The sequence below is a fragment of the Plectropomus leopardus genome, chromosome 3 (genome assembly GCF_008729295.1).
Source record: "Plectropomus leopardus isolate mb chromosome 3, YSFRI_Pleo_2.0, whole genome shotgun sequence".
NCBI classification, from domain to species: Eukaryota; Metazoa; Chordata; class Actinopteri; order Perciformes; family Serranidae; genus Plectropomus; species Plectropomus leopardus.
This window is the reverse complement of record NC_056465.1, coordinates 24,301,320-24,325,054: the sequence shown is the minus strand read 5'-3', so window position 1 is coordinate 24,325,054 and position 23,735 is coordinate 24,301,320. Positions and strand designations below refer to the sequence as shown.

The 23,735-nt window shown below is 38.6% G+C and overlaps 2 protein-coding genes and 1 long non-coding RNA gene across 3 annotated transcripts in view; 1 reads left to right on the top strand and 2 right to left on the bottom strand.

The window, feature by feature from the left end:
* Positions 1–4,667: 4,667 nt before the first annotated feature.
* On the top strand, positions 4,668–14,270 carry lpl (lipoprotein lipase). The gene is made up of 10 exons (XM_042481139.1): positions 4,668–5,100; positions 6,001–6,206; positions 6,962–7,141; positions 7,778–7,889; positions 9,206–9,448; positions 10,483–10,725; positions 11,457–11,577; positions 11,766–11,948; positions 12,066–12,173; positions 12,913–14,270. The coding sequence occupies exons 1-10, from the start codon at positions 5,001–5,003 to the stop codon at positions 12,962–12,964; spliced, it is 1,548 nt and encodes a 515-aa protein (XP_042337073.1). The 5' UTR covers positions 4,668–5,000; the 3' UTR covers positions 12,965–14,270.
* On the bottom strand, positions 5,108–9,288 carry LOC121937854. The gene is made up of 3 exons (XR_006105215.1): positions 9,203–9,288; positions 8,366–8,470; positions 5,108–5,307 (listed from the first exon to the last, which is right to left on the bottom strand). It is a non-coding gene; the product is annotated as an uncharacterized LOC121937854 (long non-coding RNA).
* Positions 11,837–23,735, bottom strand: part of si:ch1073-396h14.1 (disintegrin and metalloproteinase domain-containing protein 10) — a 63,634-nt gene continuing 51,735 nt past the window's right edge. The window contains exons 16-17 of the transcript XR_006105206.1: positions 17,588–17,678; positions 11,837–11,916 (exon numbers count right to left, since the gene is read on the bottom strand). The gene's annotated coding sequence lies outside the window, so the exon portion shown is untranslated. The remainder of the gene's footprint in view (positions 11,917–17,587; positions 17,679–23,735) is intronic.

The window sequence follows — 23,735 nt, the reverse complement described above, 5'->3', positions numbered from 1 at the left end:
ATTACAGTGACTAGATCCGTGACTAGCCTGTGTTTGCCACAATAAAAAAATTGGAGGCGAGAGACAGATGGAAATAGAAACAGATAAGAAAACAGATGGAATGTCAACACCACCACAAACATTCGCCAGATTATACGAATTAGTCTGTGCATCTCAATGCTGCTCTGCACTTTTTGCATGCTACAACCGACGTAATCTCCCATGAGTGCAAACAGAGGAATGTGAAACAAATGTGCAGCCTTTAAGGTTTCACAAGAAAAAAAGCAGTAACAGGAAAGTGAAGGAATTCCTCCCCAGCAGGAAATCTATGTTCTCTCTGCAGTGATCTTTTAATTTCCTCAGCAGGTTTCAGGCTCAAAGCCAGACTAATTGCATCTCAAAGGGACTGAATGACATTAATCTGGGACATATCAGACCAGTATATGGGCCAGAACACCTCCGGCAGTCTGTCTGCTCCACGGTCTACCTGTTGTTACCATCAGCTGTCTGCCTGTCTTAAATCAGCTGCTGCTCACATTCCTCTCCCTTCTTTATCTCTCTACATCTCTCTCCCTTTCCCCCCGATAATCACACCAAGTTTTAAAACTCTTTAAGCCATTTAAGATGCCGCTGCCAGGGTGTGTCTCATACAGGATGTGCCCTGTCGTTCATCACTGTGAGTCAGCCCCGGGGGTCAAATACAGTAACTACTGTGACTGTGCAGATGGAGAATCACAGGCTGGGGGATGGGAGGTGCTCCTTTCTCTAATCACTGGGTTGGGCCTGTTGAGCTGGCCATAAGCATCACCTTCCTCACAATCACTGACATGCACACAAACTTACATAGGCATACATATACTTTAACATGTAAGACAGAAGAAATTACAGAGTATATATAGAGAAGAAAAATATAGAGCAGCAGTTAATTACTGAGGACGTTGAGGTTCAATCGTGCAGAAAATGGTCATAAAGAAAAGTAAATCAGTGTCTTCATTTTTTTGGGGGGGGGGGTTACCCAAACTACCAAAACACACACTGTTTAATTGCCTTGAGATTTTAATGACTTTCTCTAACTTTTTGAGAATTGCTCATAAACATGATGATGTTTGAGAATTCTGCTACAGAAAATGTCACAGTTCTTCTGTTTGATGTCTCAGAGACTCCAGCTGTAAAACATCAAACCAGCCAAGTTACAGTTACAGTTCACATATGTCTTTTACATAGACTTATAGCCATGGCAACAGACAATGCTTCAAATACTGATGATTCGGTAAAGGAGCTACATATTCTAAAATGTGGATGCATTTACACACATCTTCAACCCAGCAGCACAAAGGATCTAAACAATCAGCAAAGTTTCAAGATCAACGCCCAACACTACTGTCAACAATTCATTATCTGACCAAATGACTCCCCTTCTGTTCCTGAGAAATGGCATGAAATTTTGGCCTAAAATGTGCTTTTTCAGGACATTATGATGTCATAGTGAAGTTGACCTTTGTCCTTTTGGACATAAAATGTCATCACTTCATCATGTTATTCTGTCACACATTTGAGTGAAATTTCGTCATAATTAGCACATGAATTTCTGAGTTATGGCCAAAAACGTGTTTAATGAGGTCAAAGTGACCTTTGATCACCAAAATCTAATCGGTCCATAGTGGATGAGTCCAAGTGGACATTTGTGCCAAATTTGGAAATGATCCCTCTGCAAGTTTAACCACAGAAACCTTGCAACAACTTTTACTTCCTCTAGTTTGTCAAGTCTGATCACAACAGCTTACAGTGACCTTTGACCACCAAATTTAATCAGCTCATCTTTGAGTCCAAGTGGACGTTTGTGCCAAATCTGAAAATATACCCTGCAGGTTTATCTGTGGAAAGATTGTTCTAGATTAGTTTAAGTTTAATTACCACAGGTGACAGTGACCTTGACGTTTGGAACAACAACGAAATCAGTTCAACCTTGAGTCCAAGTGGACGTTTGTGCCAAATTTAAAGAAATTCCTTCAAGGTGTTCTTAAAAATGGGATGGACAGCCAACCTGAAAACATTATGCCTCTGGCCACACCTGTCACTGGAGGCATAAAAACAAAGCCTTCCTAAGTCTTTGACTGGTGTCGACTTGACTTTTCTTATTTTATCACCTTCATTAAAAGTAAAAGATTGAGATTCAGATCCATTTGTGGGAAAGAGAACAATAGTGCTTAGTATGTTTCTACACGTTGTGTTTTAAAGAGGTTAGAAGAAAAGAAAAAAAAATATTTGAGGGAACAAATAATTGGTGGATTATGCAATCTTATGCATGTAGGAAAATAAGACAAAAACTCCCCTCTGGCTTCTTCCACATGGTCAAAGCTATACCATATGTGTGCACAGTAAATTTCCTGGTGGTAAATGTTTCTCAGACAATAAAAAGGTAACTTTAGTGTGTCTGTGGAGATTTTTTTTTCTCTCATGGCAACACAGAACATATTAAACACAACAGCCCACACTTTGGGTCGTGCTCTGCATGTGATATCTTAATCAAATTTTTTTCACTTTCTCTCAGCAGGTTTTGGAGGAATCATATATCTGGAAATTAAATGACACAGCAGGGGGGATCACACAGGAATGATTCTCTGAAAAACTAATGTATGTCACGTTTAATAACAATGAAACTTCAATGTGTAATGTGGACTCAGTGTGCTGACATCAGAGGACACAATGTACAATAGTACGAGGATGGAGAAATATCTAGGCTAGAGGTCGATCTGTTTTTGTTGTCCTCAGTTTTGAGAGAAAACACAAGTGTAAAAGATTCTCACGCAGGTGTTTTGGCATGAAACCCATCATAAAACCCAGACACATGGGCTCAGACACTTTTCTCTCATGCCTGTTCTGAAACCCACATGTGTTTGTGATTTATCTGGAGTTTCTGAGTTTCCTCGGTGCCCCAAAGTCCTGCAAAGGGGGTTTGTTTAACTGCCACCATAAAGAATGTGCAGAGCATCCTCACATCTTGTTTTCATTTCACATGACATGATAGAGACAGGAATGAGCTTTTTAAAAATGTATTTCTTTGAAAATTTTCAAGTTTCATTTTTGCATGCAGTCCCAGGGCACAGGATGAGACACAGAGGTTTCATTTTGTGACCCAGTTGAGCCCCTAGTGGGAGATGGGGCTTTTAAAAACACCCGCGCTGTTCAGAAGATCAGGTTAAGATGCAGTGGTGGATCCTCCAAGACGACAGAGGCGCCGGTCCAGAGGGGCCACCACGATTACCCCGCCCAAACTTTCGAGTGTTTTAAAACTGATCCGACATAAGTGAGTGTATGTAGAGAGTGTTAAAGTAATAGGAAAGAAGCCACTCGGGACACTGAGAAAAAAAAGAAAAAGAAGAAGATGAAATGTACACATTTGCACACATAACAACAACATAATCTGGTTTTCTCATTAGCTCTTCTCCTCTTGCTGGTTTATACGATAAATGTAAAAGACAAGTGCTAATACTACCACTACTACTACTTCTAATACTACTACTAATAGTAATAATAATAATAATAATAATAATAATAATAATAATAATAATAATAATATTATTTTGGGAGAGGGGTGCCAGGAAAAGCTTGCCCAGGGTGCTGAATGTGGTCGGCACTGTCAGGCCACACAATGACACCAGGTAACTAATTGATCATAAGATTTAAATCTTTATACAATTAAACAGTTGACATAATAAACATCAGTGAATTGTGAGTAATTCATTAATTTCATTCATTCATCGAGAAGGACATCTGGAGCTGAAGAGCTTTCGTATATATTTGGATGAGAAAATGTCCAAGTATATATTTTTTTTAGATTACTGTGTTTTTATCTTATTGGTTGTGTATCTTGGATGTACCCAGGACTCCTGGAGAGCAGTAGCTTACTGACAATGAGTAAATTATCCTGGTGAAATCAAATTATTTGACACTGAATTGCAAGTAAAAAAAAACATAAATTTACTTTACATAGTATTATTGTACTCGACTCTGTAATCGCTGCACATAAGTTTAACTTCGAGGTACTCTCCTTCCATTTAGTGTGTACATCACAGTTCAGAGGGAAATATTTCACTTTTAATTACATTTTTTTGACAGCTATTGTTACTTATTACTTTATAAGTTAGTTTACATAGAAAACATACGATGAGCTTGTAAAATGTTATTTTTTAGATCGAAGAACAAAATCATAACCTCAACAAACAAAGTAGTAAAACTAAGTAGTAGTAGAAGTAGTAGAAGTAGTGAACTAAGTAGTAAAATTCGATTGAGGCTATACATCAATACATCAGTAGTACAATGTAATGATATAACACGTAATAATTCACAAACTGGGATTTTTCCTGCATTAAGTACTTTGGATGGGCTGCTTTAGGTATATTTTACCGATAATACTTGCATACTTTTACTTGAGTAACATTGTCAGTGCAGGACTTTTAGTTTAATGTGTGCAGAAAAGAAAACAATCAGAAAAGTTACATATTTACACACATAAAGTATTTCTTTTTAAAACAGCTTAACATGAGTCATTAAAATGCAAGATTTATTTCTACAATAAAAAAAAGAAAAAAAGAAAAAAGTTTGAAGCAACTTTGCTGTAGCTTTTTGAAAAAAACCTAAGTAGCTAATTGATGGCTGATAATTGACATTAAAGACACCGTTTTAATGAAAGTTACTGAGAGAGTCCTGCGCGCTGCAGCCGGACAGCTCTGCTGTGAGGAGGGCTGTGAATGACCTTCCTCCAGTGATTCAGAGCTGATGGGACAAAGTTTAACTCCGCCCTCCAACATCCAGCCAATCATGTTCAAATATTCAAATGAGCCACCCATAAAGATGACTTGGAGCGGCAACTGTGACAGACCATAAGCAACTTTACTCTCAAACTGCCACTCCATTACACTTTGTGTTTTAAAATTTCTATAAAAGCTTGGATTAACAACCATCATCCAGATTTTTTTTTTATTCAGGATATTTAAGAGAGAAAAAAACTTCTCAATAATATGGGAAAAGAAAATATCTGCTTTTTGTCTGTTTGGATAATTTTGGGAAAAATCTTTGCAACTTTTTCTTCTGAACCCGAACTCACCACCACTGTGTTTGGTAAGAGACACTATCAGTGCGTTTGTGTTTTTTATTTATTTTTGTGATTCATGCGCAGCTCTGTGATGAAATAATCAAATGCAGGTTAATTAATGCATCCGTGTTGACCGAGAGTAACCCCGTGAATCGCAGTTCAGGTCTGCAGGTCTGCATCCGATTTCATACCATTCAGGTCCATGTGTGCATGAAGAAAAGCAGGCCTTTTGTCTGCAGAAAGAGCAGAGGAAAAAAACATCAGATATGAAAACCGGAGAGTTTTAAAATGTAATTTAATTGCATTCATTTTAAGGTTAAAATACAAAAAATTTTTTAAAAAGTATTTATTGTTTAATTAGAATAACTTTAACCTCCTAATGACCTTTTCCCACCAAAAACCATTTAGCCTTTTTTTTTTTCTAAAAGACATTTTAAATAAAAAAAAACTGGACTCAGAGGAATGATCTAATGAGTTAATACGTTTTTATCCAGTTTAGATCAACATAACTGAACTAAATCTCTTGAGGAATTTATGGCTCTGAACAATATTTTGGGGTTTTATTCATTTTATGCTGGTAGAAATGCAGTGGAGACAAAAGGGGGCGACACTGCCATACCTTATGCCTCTCCCAGTTGACTTACTTTGCTTTAATAGTGGTCACTTACTGTGATAGAGAAAAGCAGCAAGGTTTGGAAATATGCATTAAAAATGTGTTTATTTTGTCTTCTCTAAGTCAATATGTGATAAAAATTACTGCCTGATTTCTTGTATGGATGCAAAGAACTGGAAGGTGTTATAATAATGTTATTAATGCACTTTTCCTCTGCCCTTCCTGATTTTTGCATGCAATCCTTTAAATTTCTGCCATACTCCGATATATTCTAATAATTCACTGTATTCTGTTTGTGTGTTTGTTGTGGCAGTAAACAGCACAGTCACCGCTACTCCCCTGCCGACCACCACTGAATGGATCACAGACTACACGGACATTGTGACCAAGTTCTCCCTGCGCTCTGCAGAATCTGCAGAAGATGACCTCTGCTACCTTGTGCCCGGAGAGCCTGAAAGCATCGAGGAGTGTGAATACAAACCAGAATCACAGACGTTCATTGTGATTCATGGCTGGACGGTACGTCAAACTGAATGTAAAATTGAATTGGTGTGCTCTAAAACTGAAAAACATAAAAAGATCACAAGTATTGAAGCAGGTCTATCCAATGGATGCCTCATTTCTTGTGTAATGTGTATGTAGGTAATGTACACAGTTTGTTTCAGAAGACCTCCAACGTCCCTTTGACTCTAAACAAGTTTATATCCTGGTCATAATATAAAGTTTGAGTCTCACCAAAACTGATTACAAATGTTCAGGGTTCTTACGATCATTGAAAACCTGGAAAAGTCATGGAATTTAACAATCATGTTTTCCAGGCCTGGAAATGTCATATAATTAGTTATAATCATTGAACGTTTTGGAAAAGTCATGGACAATTTATTATGCAATTTATTATGCATCTTATGTGCATTGAAATGGACACAGTGATCTTTTGAGGATAACCTTCCATGTTACGTAACATAACAGCCTATTTTATGTAGCTGTCAAAGTGACGTCGCCATAATGTCCATGAAAATGTGCGGAAACCCCCGCAGTCCAAACCGATGAGCATCCGTACGGCACAGTGAGACACATTTCAGAGCAGACAGAGTGAGAGCAGTGAGTTTACTCTGCACACAGTCTATGCATCTCCTCCTATAATGTGATTTAAATTCAGTCATGCAACAAGATTCAAACCTGATGACACCTTGGCTTCCCTCCAACTGCGGGACACAGAATGAATACATCACGCCACCCTGCAGCTGACCTCAGACGTGTGTGTGTTACTATAGGTGACGGGGATGTTCGAGAGCTGGGTGCCCAAGTTGGTGTCCGCCCTCTACGACCGCGTGCCCAGTGCCAACGTGATTGTGGTGGACTGGCTGACCCGCGCCAACCAGCACTACCCGACCTCTGCAGCCTACACCAAGCTAGTGGGCCGCGATGTGGCCAAGTTTGTTTCATGGATTCAAGTGAGTTTTTCTTTTATTGAAAAGCATCCAAGCTGACTGTCAGCTGGCTAACAGCTGGATCATATTCTCTACATCCTCTTTGTTAAAAAGTGGATTTGGCTGACTGAAATTTTGATCACCATTTTTTTTCATTCTACGTTAATCTGCCAAAAAAAGAAATTAGAGCAGCCAACAATCGATGACAAATTTGTATCTGATGATGTAATGTTTTTGAACCCAGCGGTGCTCCTGCGGATATGTTACCCTACTGGTTATGATTTTAAACGCCTTATAAAAGCTTTTTATAGCTGCGTCTGTGGCTCACGGCAGCCCCTCTTTACAAGGCTCAGTATTTAGTGGAGCGCAGCCTTGTTTTAACAACTTCAAGGCAAAAAGGGGTTTTGGCATAAACACTTTGAACTGTTTGTCCTTTGTATACATCACTTCCAAGTTTAAAGCAAAGTTTTGGCAAAAATTACACAAATGAATCCCTACTTGGATTATGTCCCAAACTCTATTTGAACAGAGTGCTGCAGCACTCTGCCAGATTCAGCTTACTATTAAACCCTCCAGCTTGTCTGCCGCATTCACTTTAAACTGTTTTAAGGCATGTCGACATGTTCCTTTGGCACATCTCATCCATCACCTCCCTTTCAGAGAGAGCTGCAGTTGCCCTGGGAGAGGATTCATCTGCTCGGCTACAGTCTGGGAGCACATGTGGCTGGGATTGCTGGAGACCTCACTGACCATAAAATCAGCAGGATCACAGGTGAGAACACAACCAATGGATCATCATCTACTTACATTACATACAGATAAACAGCAAAGATGTATTTAATACCAAATAAATGTATGAGCATGTGTATTGTGTTTAAGCTAGAAGCATTTCGATATACACTATTAATGTTTAAATTTAGTCTCTGAGCCAATGAATTCATGCGTGCAAACACGCCATACCATACTGTAATGTAATATATGCGCCCTGCTCGTAAAAACAACACAGCACCCCAGTGAAATAAAATCTGCCGGCCATTACATTCCTGAACTGTATTGTATGTGTGCATGAAGCCAGTTGGTGCCTGTTAGCGGCGACCAATACACATAGTGTCAGAAGTTTATCGAGCTTTGAAATCTCGCTCTGTTTGCTTTAAAGCCAAAACAAATCCACAATCACAGCTTCACATTGTTCTGAGCTGCAGCGGATCTGCCAGAGCTGCACATGGAGAAGAGAGATGATTTACTCACATTTTGGAAAAGAGACATTCCTCTCTGCTTTTGTGCGTCTTTATCCAGAGGTGTGGACTCGAGTCACGTGACCTGGACTTGAGCTAGACCTGAGTCTAGCCTGACCTGACAAAAGAAAAAAAAAAGATACTTAACTTGGACTTCACTTGGTCTTGAGCATTTTAAATTGAAAATACTTTTTACCTTTTCTCAAGCCCAAAGATTAAAAAGGAAACAAATAAAAAATTATGCCATGAATCAATGAATTTCCTGAACCAACTAACATGAACACTACTTATTACGAGCATTTTAGCACGTTATTTCTCAGATCAACTTTATTTGAACCAGTCTGACAGCATGCAATCACATTGCAAAAAAAAGATACCAAAGATCATTATTTTGTGTACAAAAACGTGCAGGGTGAAAATTAACAGATAGAAACACAGCAATTACTATGTTAGATATTTGAAGTTGCACAGAGAATGGTGAGCTGAGGCTAATATTAACATATTTAGCGACGTGATGCTTGGCTAAAGATAGCTTCATAGCTAAGCAACTTTTTAACAAACTTCCTTTCACAAATTTTAAAAAGCTATCATGATTTTTGTAAATTTATTGTACGATTATTCTGTTCTTAAAATGGCATTACATGTGCTGAAGAGTGCATTGTGACTTGATTACAACTCGAAATTTAAAGTTTATGACTTTGGACTTGACTCTGGACTTGAGCGCATGGACCTGAGACTTACTTGCGACTTGTAAGACAATGACTCGGTCCCACATCTATTATCCACCCAGTTACTCTATACCAGCACAAACAAATTCTTCCAATTCATCTAAAATCAACTTTCACTCTACCAGGTCTGGATCCTGCTGGTCCGACCTTCGAGCACGCCGACAACCAGAACACTCTGTCCCGAGATGACGCCCAGTTTGTGGACGTCCTGCACACCAACACCAGGGGATCCCCAGGCCGCAGCATTGGCATCCAAAGACCTGTGGGCCACATCGACATTTACCCCAACGGAGGCACTTTCCAGCCAGGCTGCGACATCCAGAACACCTTGCTGGGGATCGCACAGGCAGGCATCAAGGGCTTCCATGGTATGTACTCCAAATACTGCTCGCTGTTTGTTCCTTACAACATTGAGATGATGCTTTGGGTTGTGTTTCAGTGTATATACTGTAAACTAAACTTCAACTGCATGACCTGGTGGTATGTTGGCATATACCTGCCTTATTATTAGACTCCAGTGCTCAGTTATGGACTCCAAGTGTCTTTCATAGACAGTTTATGCCCTTGGATTTATTTCTCGTGTTTTGAAACTGGCAATAGTTTTGTGTAAGTGATTATAGCTCAAATTTAGGGAGAACCTGTTGCTCCGTTTGCTTAGACCTGATGTTACCGATCTTCTTTTTGCAACAACAGTCTTGTAAACCATCAATATAGCCTTATGTAACTTTACACGGTGTAAACAGAGACTTTGACTCTATAAAAGCTTTAATTAAAATACGTTTGCCTCCAGTCATAACGCCTACAGATTCATAGTATATCCGCCAGCTGCTGTAAGTGTTTTAACCCTTTGAAACCTCAGCACATTAGCCTGATTTCTTTCAAAAACATGGAGAGAAGGTAATGAGCAACTTAACAAGAAATGAACCATAATCATACCATTATCAAAAAATTAGCAAAAATAAAAAGAAAATTACCTGGAGCAAAAAGAAAAGAAAAGAAAAACAAACAAAAAAGATAAGGAAAAAAAAAGTGACATCATTTTAAATAAGAAATTTTCTGGTCATTTTTCTGTCACCCTTTGCTATTTTCTTGCAGTTTGCAGGGAATTTCTTGCCAAGTTGCTAATGCCCATTTTTTTTCCGTTTTTGAAATGAATCAGCCAATTTACTCGGTTTTAAAAGATTTTTATGGTTGTGAAAGTTGTCTGAATGCAGCCCAAGAAAACTGATGTCTGTCCAGGTTTAAAGGGTTTAACTAAATAAGGCAGAACTAAGTGCGAAAAGCCACCTGGGTCCAAACTGACATGTAAAAAAAAAGCCACATACAAAAGGAACACAGCTTTTCTGTTTGCATGATGTCATTTGAGAGATGTTTTAAAGCTTCTGTTCTCTGTGTGTTGCAGATATGGGCCAGATCGTCAAATGCTCCCACGAGCGCTCCATCCACCTGTTCATCGACTCGCTGCTGAACACCCAGCAGCAGAGCATGGCCTACCGCTGCAGCACTAGGGAAGCCTTCAACAAGGGGCTGTGCCTCAGCTGCAGGAAGAACCGCTGCAACAAGATTGGCTACAACATCAACAAAGTGCGCTCGCCACGCAGCGCCACGATGTACCTCAAGACTCGGGAAATTATGCCTTACAAAGGTAAGGGAAAAAAAAATCACATAGGGAGGCGTTTGTAGGTTTAGTGTTTGCTTCTGTACAAGAAAATAGAAGAATTACTTTGTGCTATTGTGGAAAAGTCTGGCTGAGTTTATGTACTTTACTAAGGATTAGTGAGAGTTGAGTTAATTGACGCACATACCGCAACTGAAGTAATCCTCAGAGTGTGAGCTGCTGTTCTTGAATAGTGTGGATGTGGCGACTCGGAGCTCACACACACACACACACTTACACACACTCACTCACACACACACACACTTACACACACTCACTCACACACACACATACAGTGCTGCAGGCAGACGTGTACAACAAGTAGCAAGCATTCAGGAGTTCACATGAAGAAGAGGTCAGGGGTATTTTAGTGGCGTTGGGTATGCAAAGGTAACGCGACACTGGACGTGACACACTCTCGATGGAAAAGTTCGTTCAAGAATTGTAATTTGGAAACCGTATGTTTTTTTTTGTTTGCAAAGGCAAGCATGTTTAGTAATTGTAAAGTTCTGATTATTTACAGTACGAGGGTGTGTGGATGTAAACAGGATTTAGCACAAATCTGTGTTTGAATGCAGCACTGTGACAGTCACATGAAGACAGAGAAGTGTTACGTCAGAGTATTAAACTAACTTTAAGTAGTGGTAAGAGCCTGTTACTTAGAACATGTCAACCTCGAGAGCGTAAGTCTAAAACATGAACTTTTTCTCCTGTTATAGTTTTCCACTATCAAGGGAAGATACATTTCTTCAGTAAGGACCCACTGAGCTTCACCCAGCAGCCGATGAAGATTTCTTTGTATGGAACCCACGGAGAGAAGGAGGACATTCCCTTCGTCCTGTACGTACACCAAACAGAACAACTTTTTAGCATCCGCAACAGTGTTTTCAATTATTCTGACCCTAAATAAACACCATAAATGCCCTCGTGCTGCATATGTCACACACACATACCAGGGATACCGCTATGTAAGACAGTTCAAGCTAAGCTGCCGACCTTTGTACTTTACTCTTCCTTTCACCCCGCAGGCCGGACCTGAACGGTAACAGTACTCAGTCCTTCCTCGTCACCACCGACGTCGACATCGGAGACCTGATGATTGTGAAGCTGCGTTGGGAGAAGGACGCGATCATCAGCTGGTCAGACTGGTGGGGCAGCAGCAAATTCCACATCCGCAAACTGCGCATCAAGTCCGGAGAGAAACAATCCAAGTAAGTTATTGGTCACCATCACAAATATATTATGATTTAAAATAAACAACAATTGGTTCAGTGGCACTTAAATTTACTCTATTTTATTAATTTTAAGTTTTCTCTGTGTGACTTCAGGGTGATCTTCAGCGCAAAGGAAGGAGAGTTTGCCTATCTCGTCAGAGGAGGAGAACCGGGAGTCTTTGTCAAGTCAAAAGAAGACAACAGGAGCCGTAAAGAAAAATTGTAAGTTGAGGAGAAGCTACTTTTGTGGAGCCTTAGATTTATTGCCAGTTATTAAATGAACAGTTCAGTTTGTCTCAAGTGGGGCTGCATGGATTTTTATTCAAAGACAGAATATTAGATACAGATGTCTGCACGTCCCCAGTTTGGAGAAGCAGACTGGAGTCAGACACAGAAGCTAAGTAATGTACTGCTGTGGAGGGGTCAGCAACCAAAGAAAGTCCCACCTAAAACAATCAATATAAGTTTGAGTTTGTACTTTACTGAGAGTATTTTCACCACTTTACCTTCTTGTCAGGCAGTGATTTCCAATTGAAAAATGAAGTTGTTCTGTTGCAATCAAGGCAGCCGTAGACCAGCAGCTTTTGTGGTCAGGGAGCTAAAATTATGTTTTTTGCCACAGAGTGTGACTTTGAAGAGAGCATGGATGGCGAACTGAAGCCGTTACCAGCTTTTCCGTCATAAAGGGCCGTCTGACAGAAAGATAAAGCAGTGAAAATACTGTTGACATAGGGTACACTTAAACTGATTTTTTTTTAGGTGTGACTTTTTTAGGTGGCGTAAATACATTTTCTTGCTGCTGACTGATACCTACTGTATGTAATACACTGTCTTTGGATGAGTAACCCTTACAATCCCAATTCCAAAAATCTGAACTATCCCTTTAATTAATGTTTTTAAAAATCAGTTTTTTTCAGAGGCATAAACTCTCCTGTTCACTGTTGTCTTTTCTTCTTTCCAGGATGCACAAGCTGAAAACTCAGGGCAGTCTTTTCGGGCAGAACGACGCTTGAGGTTGCACTTGAACACATGCAGAGCATTAATGTCTCCACACGTAGCCAAAGACGGACAGCACACAGCAACACTGGGAAAGCCTTTGCAAGTAACTGGACATATACTGAACTTTCTTTTTCCTTATTTTCCTCCCTTTGTGTATCATGACTTCAGCTCCCAGTTCAACCAACACAACCTCATCTATTGTGCTGGAAACCAGTCTGCACACTCAAGCTCTCTCCTGTCTCTACGCATGTTCTGCTGCTGAAAAATGTTACAAGTTTCTTTGTGATGATGTGCTCACTTTCAGTGTCTCTTACTGCATATCTTTGTAATCATTCGTTTATTCTTTTGTAGCCCACATGTACTGTTTATATTGATTTTGATGTATTTTCAACCCCTAAAGTGGTGTGTTTTCTTTGCCTTTGTGAACTTGGGTCATTGTATAAATGATTTAGAGTGATAGGCATATTTTAGGCACATCTTTTTGTTATTTTATTTTTATTTCCTAAACGTGCAAAATGATCATTTTGTCCCTAATGTTTGTCTCGACCGAACCACTAATTTCCAACAATTGACAGGGACCAAAGAAGTATTTACTATCTACTGAACGGAGAATCACAGCAGTCTTTGTAAATACTTTTTAAAATCAGTATTATATATATATTTTTATTGAATATGAGTGATGTGTTAATATCTGATCCCTTGAAGCCTTACTTGTTCTTTGATGGTGTTTTGGTTATTGTGTCACTGGTCACTTTAAACGGCTTTCAGTCCCCTTCAGCCATTTAGACGTTAAGGTCACTGAGATTAGGGTCCAACAGGGATATACACTTTTTAAGTTTGGGTAATTTTTTTTCATGAAACTAAATCCAGTGATGGTGAGATGCTCCTTAATGACATCATGAATGGATCAACAGTGTCTCACCTGCAACAGTTTACCTCAGTGATGAATTCTGCCTACGAACATGCCCTTATTCTGAAAGGTCAAAGGTTATAAAATTGCTGAAAATAAAAATGCATGCCTCTGTAATTTGTGATGGACTGGCCTACATAATAGCCATAATACATCTCAGAAACACTTCTTATTGTATTTATTGAATGTACATTTATATATTTGTATATTAAGCTGTGATATATTTTGGCAGGCTTCTATTGTTGACTGTATTTTTATAAATGAAGCGTTTTGTGATTTTTATGCACCTGGCTTTGGAAAGATCGATCAAATTGGTCTCCATGCCGGCTGTTCGGAGCATTTATGAACTGAAATGCAGTGCACTGTATAAATAAAGAGCCCAGGATGGTTTAATAAAGAGATAAACCACATATTCCTGACTGCTCATGTTGCTTTCAGATAATTAGTAACCCTTTGATACCTGAGCAAATTGGCATGATTTATTTCACAAACATGGGAAGAGGGCGATTCGATAAGACATGGCCCCAAAATTAGCAAGAATTAGTGAAAATTTGCAAGAAAATTACCAATTAACACGCAATAGAAAAGTAACAAACAAACAAAACAAAATGACCTCAAGAAAGTAATGAATACATATCTTTTTTTCTTTTTTCTGTAACTTAACTGTAATTATATAATTTGGTGAATTGTAATTATAGTTTTCTGCCCCTCCCCCTTCTTTGATAATATCTAATAATCCCCCCAGCTAATTTTCATATCATTTCTTTATCACCTTTTACTATTTTTCTTTTTGTGGTTTGCAGGACATTTAATGCCAAGTTGCTCGTTATGTGTTTTTTTTCTGTGTTTTTGAAAGAAATTGAAACAATTTTTTCAAGTTTCAAAGGTTTAAATACGAGTGAAAAGCATCTAAATGCAGCACAAGAACTGATGTCCACTCAGCTGTTAAAGGGTTAAATCAACTAAAGGCTGTGGACCTGTATTGGAGATAAAGTCTTCACTCACCATTTTGTGAATGGGAAACGCAGCTTGGAACATGTGTAAGCTTGGCCAAGAACTTCCACATCAATCAGATGCAAAACATCTGCCAGGTAGCAACTTGTCAATTTCAAAAGCAGGTGAAAATATTTAAATATCACTGATGACAGATGATCCCTCTGAGGGATCCACATGAGCACCTGGAGGCTGACAGCTCTTTGATTGATTAAGTAGTTAAGCTACCAAAGGGAAATATGAAAACTGGAAAATCTCAATGTGAAAAATCATTTTAAAAGAGCTTAGTATCAGACTATACTACTTGCTATACAAACTTTGGTAATCTAAATTTTTATTGTATTTTTATTGATGCAAAAATCCACTTTGCTTCAATCAGTGTCAGTGCAAACTGTTATGTCAACTAATCACTAAACACACACAGACTGGACATGTTTTATGATGATTCTGATTTGTATTGAGTTTAATTTATTTGCACCGGGCGTGATTCCAGCTCCTGTAAAGAGAGCTCACATCACAAATAACAAAAACCCACACTGAGCAACTTGAGTTAAAGGCACCCGGTGGAGTTTTTTTTTTTTATTGTGAACAGACACATTTTGAGTTGCACCCAATGTTTCTCACCAGAACACAATGTTCAGAGTGTATCCTTGTGGTTTGAGAAAAATGTTCAGTGCTTTTATTTTCTTAAATAACATTTCCAGAGCCCATAGCTAAAGATTTTGACAAAGTTCATGACATCTAAATTTGTAAACTGATACAGAAAAGGCACAAATTGGTGCATAACAAGTACAATGCAGGACATTGTGTTTGATGCTGATATTTTTCTGGTGGAGGGCCATCAAACATAAACTGCAAAAATAATAAATGAAGTTTTAATTTCAGACATCACCATCTTGGTTTTTTGAAACCAAAAGTGATCATATTTGAGCAAGTGGGTGGGGCAGTGGAGGAGCGAGGATGGGTCTGACTGAGAGGTCAAGGATCAGCAGAAAGCCTGTCACTAAAAGCAGCCCCACCCTCACTTATACGTAACTTCATTAATAAACCGCAAATGGTTGAGTTATAAAAAAAAATCACCCACTGTACAGTTGTCATGAAGGGGGAAATTAGCTATGGAGACTAAAACCGCTTTTTGCACCAGGCTGTAAACATGTTTATTTATGCTGTAAAATCTGGCATTTTAACATGGAGGTTTATGGGGATTGATTCCCTTTTGGAGCCAGCCTCAAGTGGCCATTTGAGGAACTGCAGTTTTTGGCGCTTCTTCGTTGGCTTCATTTTTTAGCCCCAGAGGTTGACGCTTGCCCTCAAAACCCCCCTTTTTAAATGTTTTTCGAAACCTGTGCTCTAACCAAAGCCTGTTCTCTAAATGCATTACTCACTTTTCATGCTCACATTTGTTTACAGTGTTTTCTGCATTTTAATATAATGGTTTTATGGCCGACAATATCAGTGTAAAATATATTACATCTTTTGGATTGACTGATATCTTAAGTGGTACACATATGTCTAGTCCTTAAGGGGTTAATCTGGTGACAGTTTATGAGATTAGTTAACCCATTTTAAACTAATCCCTGAAAATGACCAGTTCCCATCAAATAGCCTGTTTTGAGACAATGCTATCGATGCTAAAGTGGTAACAATAACAGGAGCACAAACTGTGCCTGATTCTCAAGTCCAAACTGCACAACCCACAAATGTCTATTAAACGTCCTTTAATATGAATACATTGTGGCTCTGTTTATACTGCAGATGGCGAACCTTAGGTCACATGGACCATCTCAACCACATGGATGTAACTTGGACTCTTCTGATATTTTGTTAACAAGACAACCTTTTGTCTGATGTCAACATCAGAACAAGCTTTTCAGCTTTGTTTTAATCAATAAAAGTGTTTACACAGGCTGCACAACGGCTCACATTTCACTTTAAGCAAGTATCTGCGACTCAATGTATATATCTAAAACACTGGTTGATCAGCACTTTGTACATTTTATACTCTGCCTAAATGCATACTACATATTGAAGGACTGCCTATAACTACTAGACACTGTGTACTATGCTCTATATTGACAAAAAAAGGGAAGTAGCTCATTAGACATCGCTCCGCAGTGCCACAAGTGATGAAAAGCCCCTTAGTGTGTCTTTAAATAGGATGTTATTGATACTGTGGAGCTGAACTATCTCTTGCTCTTGTCATTCAACTGTGCAAGCTGTGCTTGTCAAATTTGAAAGACTTTATCCATCAGCCAACATCTGAAGCCACTTAAAGTCCAAACCCCAACCTGTTTTAATAATATAGGATTATGACTGGTTGTTACCACTAAGCCAGCTTTGCTAAAATGAAAAACATATTATGAAACACAACCAATGCACAGTATGAGTAAGAGAAAAAAAATGTATTTTCGATTTCTTGAGTTTGTGGATTAGTTCTGCTGAAAGAGATCCCCACTCGACTGTGTGTTGCACAACATTTGCGATCTGAACAAAAGGTGGAGAACTGTATGATAAATAACTAATATTGCTATTATTTTTGTCTGAGATCATTCTGGCTGACACTTCATAAGGCCAATCTGCTCCTCAGCTCATGGCTTTTTACAGCTGATCATACAATGGTGATGTAGTCTTGTGGTGCAGAGCAGGAGTGCAGGGGACTACAGGAACTCAAATGGTGTCCAACCAAGCAAACTACATGACTAAACTGAAAAACAGGACTTTAATACAAACTCACCTGATAAGGGGATGAAGTGCAGGTGGAGAAAAAGTGCATGGAGGCTCAGGTGAGGGGAATGAGCTGATGAGGCAGGAGAACAGGCAGAGAGCTGTTGAGGAGCAGAGAGGACTAATGAGACTGATGCAGGACAGGTGTGTAGAGTCAGCACAGGAACACAGGAGGGGAAAACACAGTAAACTGAAACCCCAATCCCAGAAAATGCAATCCTCTTAATAATAAACTGACAGAGTGATAAAAAGGACAGACTATTATAGCAACTTATATGAGTGTATAACAGATACTCAGTCCAGTCTTCCCAAAAAATCTGAGGGCTCCAGGACACATCAGACTGTGCCTGATGCAGCATCACACCCTATGATCACCACTGATCGATACAATTATGATTTCTGGCACCAAATAAATTCAATTAAAAAATAAAAAACACGCAGAGAAAGGCAAAATACTTGGGTTTACATGGGTTTTTTTGCAAAAAAAAAAAGGGCTCGAGACCCCTTTCCTATTGCCAGTAGACCAAAGCCGCGTACACAGCTCTGCAGTAGACGAGAATGCCTTTGTGTAATGATAATAATAAAAATAATAGTAATTACAAAAACAGTAAAACTTTTTGTTAAATTTTACCCTGCAACAGCTGACATCCTTTGTAACACTATAAGATAGTTACATTTCGATAATAATAACACCAAGTAAAAATGAATGCAATTATCAGCATCATACTGCCCGGAAAACAACTGTGTAAAATGCAATTTTAGCAAAATGTCTACTGCTTCCGCACTACTACAGATACACTGTGGAAACATTCCCTCATGACTTTGTGTTGTTAGTGGATGGGTGTTGTTGAGGCCACAAGGATGACTTTTTAAACCTGTTCTGAAGCCTGCACTAACACGCAGCCTGACTCTGTGCTGACCCAGTGTGTTTGTTTTTGACCAGCAAAATACATCACAGAGACACACGAGACTCGTATTTGTACATGTGATAATGTGCCATTCTTAGAAATCAGTTTAGGAAATAAGTCTTGGAAAAGCACATTAAAGATATTTTGTTGTTTCCAATCTTTGTGGAGGAGTTACAGCTTGTCCACTCTCCCTCTCTGCTGGCACCAACAAATCTCTGCTGTAGAGGTCTGAGTGTCCAATTCGCTCTGCTCTTCATCACCTCCTTGACGCCACTTCTGACTCTTTCCCCGTGGGACAACGGTATCAGTGGGAATAAAAATGCTGTTACTATTTTTCGAGGAAAATGTCGTCATGCTCATAGAAGAGAAACAACTCATGAAGCCAGCTGCTCCGGGCAAAGTCTTGTGTGTTTTTGTGTGTGTGTGTGTGTGTGTGTGTGTGTTACACTGTGCAGACTGCACTTCTTGCACGGAATTGAACATCCAATATTTTGCAGTTTTCACTATTTTGTTCTCAGATGAACAAAGGCTTGTCACTCAGAGTTTTTTGCTGATAGCTGCAGGTTAGTTAGTTAAGTAAGAAGAATGTTGCATGCGGTCCACTAGAGCCTGACTGAACCAAACACCAGCTCTTTCTCCTCCTATAAAAAATGGCTTCAGGTGCTGCAAACCTGCTTGACTGGATGAAAGTGGAAGGATGTTTAGTAAAGAAAGTCAGTCGTAAAAAAGTCGTCGAACTCATCTGCTATCAATCTGACAACAATTCACTTCTGGGGGAAATGTCCAATATTTTGGGGGTCTGGTGTTGTCAGTGGATATCATGGATATCTGGGCCAAGACTTCCTTGTTTACGAATCTCTATAAACAGATATCTGCATACATTTTAAAAAGATGATAAGATAAACTGTTGTCAGACAACAGGCAGTGGAGATTGAATTTGGGACAATGCTTTCTACCTCTCTTATTCTCCACACCAACTGTTTACCTGCATGTTATTAGTTAATATTACTAGGACTACAAACCAAATGGAAACCAGAATGTTTCTGTTACCAAAAATGCATTCATATACAGATATCTGTTTGTAAAGATTACCAAAGGCGGAGAAAGATGTCATAAACATGCAAGGCTCAGTCCAAACCTTGGGGGTCCTGGGACATGTTTTCAAGCCATTTGAGATAATACCGTATCAAAAAATCTGTCCATCATTTGGTTAAAAAAAAGTATCATCCTGTATTTACACCACATCCTATTATATATTCAACAGTTCTCCATCTATCTGAATTTTTATCCTTCAGTTTTTTTTTTTTTGCAATTTATGTTGGAAATGTCCTCAATATCATCAAAATAAGTCCTTTGCTAAATTCTTATGTTCTAAATACTGACATCTAAACCTATGAATGCCAGCAAAAATGCCACTCAACTGAGTCAATTGCAAGTGCCCTCTTATTCACAGGTTGTACATAAACCAAAAAAATAAAATGATGTCTTTACAGTAGAGAGTGTGTTTACTCGGCTCGCAGCTTACAAAAAAAGATAAAACTTATTTTTTTAAAGTATTTTTTCAGTCAGACTAGTCAGTGTCATGTATTTGTTTCAGTATGACCATGGTGATTCTTCCTCAGGCCGAGATTTGGGAGGTTTATCAATGATGACGCTGTCGCTATGTTAGCACTGAGCTAAGCCTGATATTTTTTTGCTCATGCACTTCACAAAGTTGAAAGGTCAAGTGTGGTGGTTGCATTGCCTGAGCGTGCCCTCCCAGCAGTCAGGATTAAAGTTAAGTTGACAGGGGCCAGGTCAAGCAGGGTTCAATACAGTGGAAAAGCAATGGAAAAATACAAACAACAACAACAACAACAACAACAACACTCCTTAAATGCAAAAAAATGGCAAAAAAAGAACTAATTTAACTACTTGAATCACTTTACAAATATGAACTACCAGCAAGTTACTGAAAAATGAAATTAAACTACGAGTTGACATGAGTTCACCACTGCCCAAACCCTAACCCTGACTTTGCGTCTAAAGAGCTTTAATTCAAAACAGAAGATGATAAACTTGGGAGTAATAGCAGTTTCCAATTATGTGCGTTTTCTGAATCAAGCTGTCCTTTTTATGCTGCCGTCACTCTGGAATTGTCACCCATTTAACTGATTATTGGTTTCAGTGCCTGTGATCTTTATTGTGCAATTGACCTTCACAGCCACAAGCTTGTAACTTTTCAACCACTGCCTCATCGGCAATCAGCCCAGTTTGTCTTGGCAACTCGAGCTGCAGTTTTGGGCAACAAATCAGCCGCTGAAGCCAGCTACTCGTGCCCGAACTTTAACACATAATCCTCAGCTGGCATGTAACAACATTTTTTACCCCGTTAGTGAGTGAAACACTTTATGCAATAGGTCAGAGGTCGGACTTTTGAAGTAATGGAAACTTTAGCTTAATGATGAATTGTAATACACATCGTTCAAATGCTGCTAATGCTTCATATCAAGAATGTTGGTCACATGCCAGGAGTCTGGGCACTGAAGCCTGACTTTTACACCAATAATAATGTAATACTTTGCTAAAATCTAGTAAGTTATTCCATTTGCAAATATTAGACATTATTGAAATATTCAGCATTCAAATTGTTGGCAACAAGTACGTACATTCTTCCATATTTATAAAAAAGTTCAACGCAGTGTTTTAAATCACATCAGTTTTCTTTAGATGGGTTCAGACGCAGCCTTTCACAAGTAATTGAACCTGCGATACATGAGAAAATTGGTTTGATTTAAAAAAAAAAAAAAATAGTAAAAGAAAAAGATCAAATAATTAGGGGAAAATATGAAAAAAAAGTATTTATAATTATCATAATTATAAATTTAAAATTAGGTTACAGAAAAAAGTTTTTAATTATTATTGTTATTTACATTTACATTTTTATTTTTTTTTTTAAATTTTCCTGTTTTTTTGTGCCTTTTTGTTGTTTTTTTAAGGGGATTTTCTGCCTGATTTCTTGCAAATTGTTGGGTTATTTCGTAGTTGCACAATGCCTTCTGTCCATACTTTTGAAAGAAATTGAGCCAATTTTCTCAGGTTAAAAACCGCCAAAAACGGAGAGATGCCTGTGAGCTCGCTCAACTTGAGCTGCACTGATTCATGCACATGTCATATGTCACTCTCCACATGCCATCTACAAAACACACCCTCCCATGTGGTGGTCTATTTAGGCTGCAAACATTTCCCAACTTGACCGCAGCCTTGTCAGCGCTGCTGCCTGCATCAGTATTACTGCCTGCTCTTTCAGCCCCACGTCCATCACAGCGAGCATCCACCTCAGGATCCTGCAGGAAGATATTTAATCATCACTTCCAAATATCTCATGTAAACATATCTGCAGGGAGTGATGAGGCCAGAGTCAAAACTCTCTCTCTGCAAAACCCTTTGTTTCTGCCGTTGAAATAACGATTTCAAATGTAAGTTGTTTGACTGAATTTGGTTTGGTTTCAATATCAAAACTTTCCTAGATCATTAACCAAGCAAGTAAAATAACTGATAAAACCCAAACTTTACTGTTAGTATAGCAGCTGAAATGAAAGCCAGCCACATTACAAAAGATCCCACTCACCCTCTGCATAAGACTTTTGTGGTACTACCATTGGGCCGCCGCTATAAAGTCCCCTTGGCCAAGAAAAACACACAAAAAAACTTTTTAATTCCCTCTCCCATAAACATCTTAAATAAAAGGTAATGATACACATCTACATAAACAATATGCCACTATGCCACTTTGCATATAGCAGTTATACTTTGTACTCTGTCTAAATTATTTGTATTATTGGTTCTGTTTTTAGGAACACATGCTGTATGTTTATTGTTTGTTTTGCACTGCATGTTCAGCCACGTCTGAGACGATTTTCTGTCACAACAGACCACAAAGTTTTCTGAATATGAATCCTTTTTTTCATACTATATGTGAGTCAAGTTATAGAAGTGCGATGCTTAATCACCAATAACGCAAATGAATGACCATATTTTTACAAAACAACAGAACGTGCTAGAACCCTTGAGCTTTTAGCACAGTAAAATTATACTATGTGTGTATCCTCTGCATTCTCTCTCCTATATCTGCTCTCTGGTGCCATGACAACAGCAGATCAGTGAAAAGGGGCCCCAAAATGCCCTTAAGAGGCCCCTTATGTCCCGCCAAGCTGCTTGTGTCTAGAATGTCAGGGGGAGCCGGCCGTGTAGGTAACCGGTGATGTATATTCTAAGTTTGTCCGCCTCAGTGAACAACAGAAGCTCCTCTGCTGAAAAACAGTCATGACCTGCTGCTCCAGCCTGCGTCACACAAACTGACTGTAAATACTGACAACAGAACAAAACACAGATCTCAAAGTTCATCGGAGATTTCAGACTAAATATACGGAACTTTATCTCATACAAATAACTAATATTGTTGTGTAAAGTCTGGTACAGTGATTAAATAAGGAAGAAAACAGATAAGCGTTTTACCTTAGAGACATTTTAACATGAACCAAACAATACATGGAGCGCCAGTGTGGAAGTACTTTGGTCTTATTTTAATCAAATGTATTTTTAATTGATTATTACTTAAGTGTTACAGTAATCTTTCATATATTAGGATTTAAAATACATTTGTTCTGTTTGATTTCCTAATCAATTGACTTAGTAAATTCAAAACTGGTTGAAACATCCTCCTTTCGGGCACATAAGAACAAATTTGCTGTTGCAATTTGAAAGGAAATTTCAATCTCCAAATTTATTTAACTTAAAGGCTGCAGTCAGTTTGTGCTGACTGTCATTCTTGTCTTGTTCATTAATTTTGTTTAACTTATCATATCCAATACAACCGCAAAATGTCATTTGTTTTAACCACAAATCCAGGGGATGTACAAAGCATAAGGGCTTGGGAAAATTGAAATTGCTGAAATAAATAAATTATAATGTAATTTAATAATAAAATGTATTAGATTAAATCAAAATGATTACTTACCAAAAGAGCCCAATTTGCATGTCTCTGAGCACAAAGATTTGTCACTTTTTGTGGATAAAAATGGCACAAAATGTTAGGTTTTGGTTAAGAAATCCAATTTGCATTTTTATTATATTTTACTGTCATGTTCACTAAAAACCCTAATCCTAACCCAGAGACCAGAGGGCCCTAACAAACTGCTTATATCGCATAATGAGTTGGGTTGACTCATCTTTTTAAAACCTTATTATACCTTTCCAGTGTTTTACCAT

Excerpts from the sequence above, each read along its gene's own strand:
- lpl (XM_042481139.1), top strand. The coding sequence starts at position 5,001 with ATGGGAAAAGAAAATATCTGCTTTTTGTCTGTTTGGATAATTTTGGGA. Across the intron at positions 6,207-6,961 it reads TTGTGATTCATGGCTGGACG|GTGACGGGGATGTTCGAGAG; the intron begins GTACGTCAAACT and ends GTGTTACTATAG. Across the intron at positions 11,578-11,765 it reads GAGGACATTCCCTTCGTCCT|GCCGGACCTGAACGGTAACA; the intron begins GTACGTACACCA and ends TTCACCCCGCAG.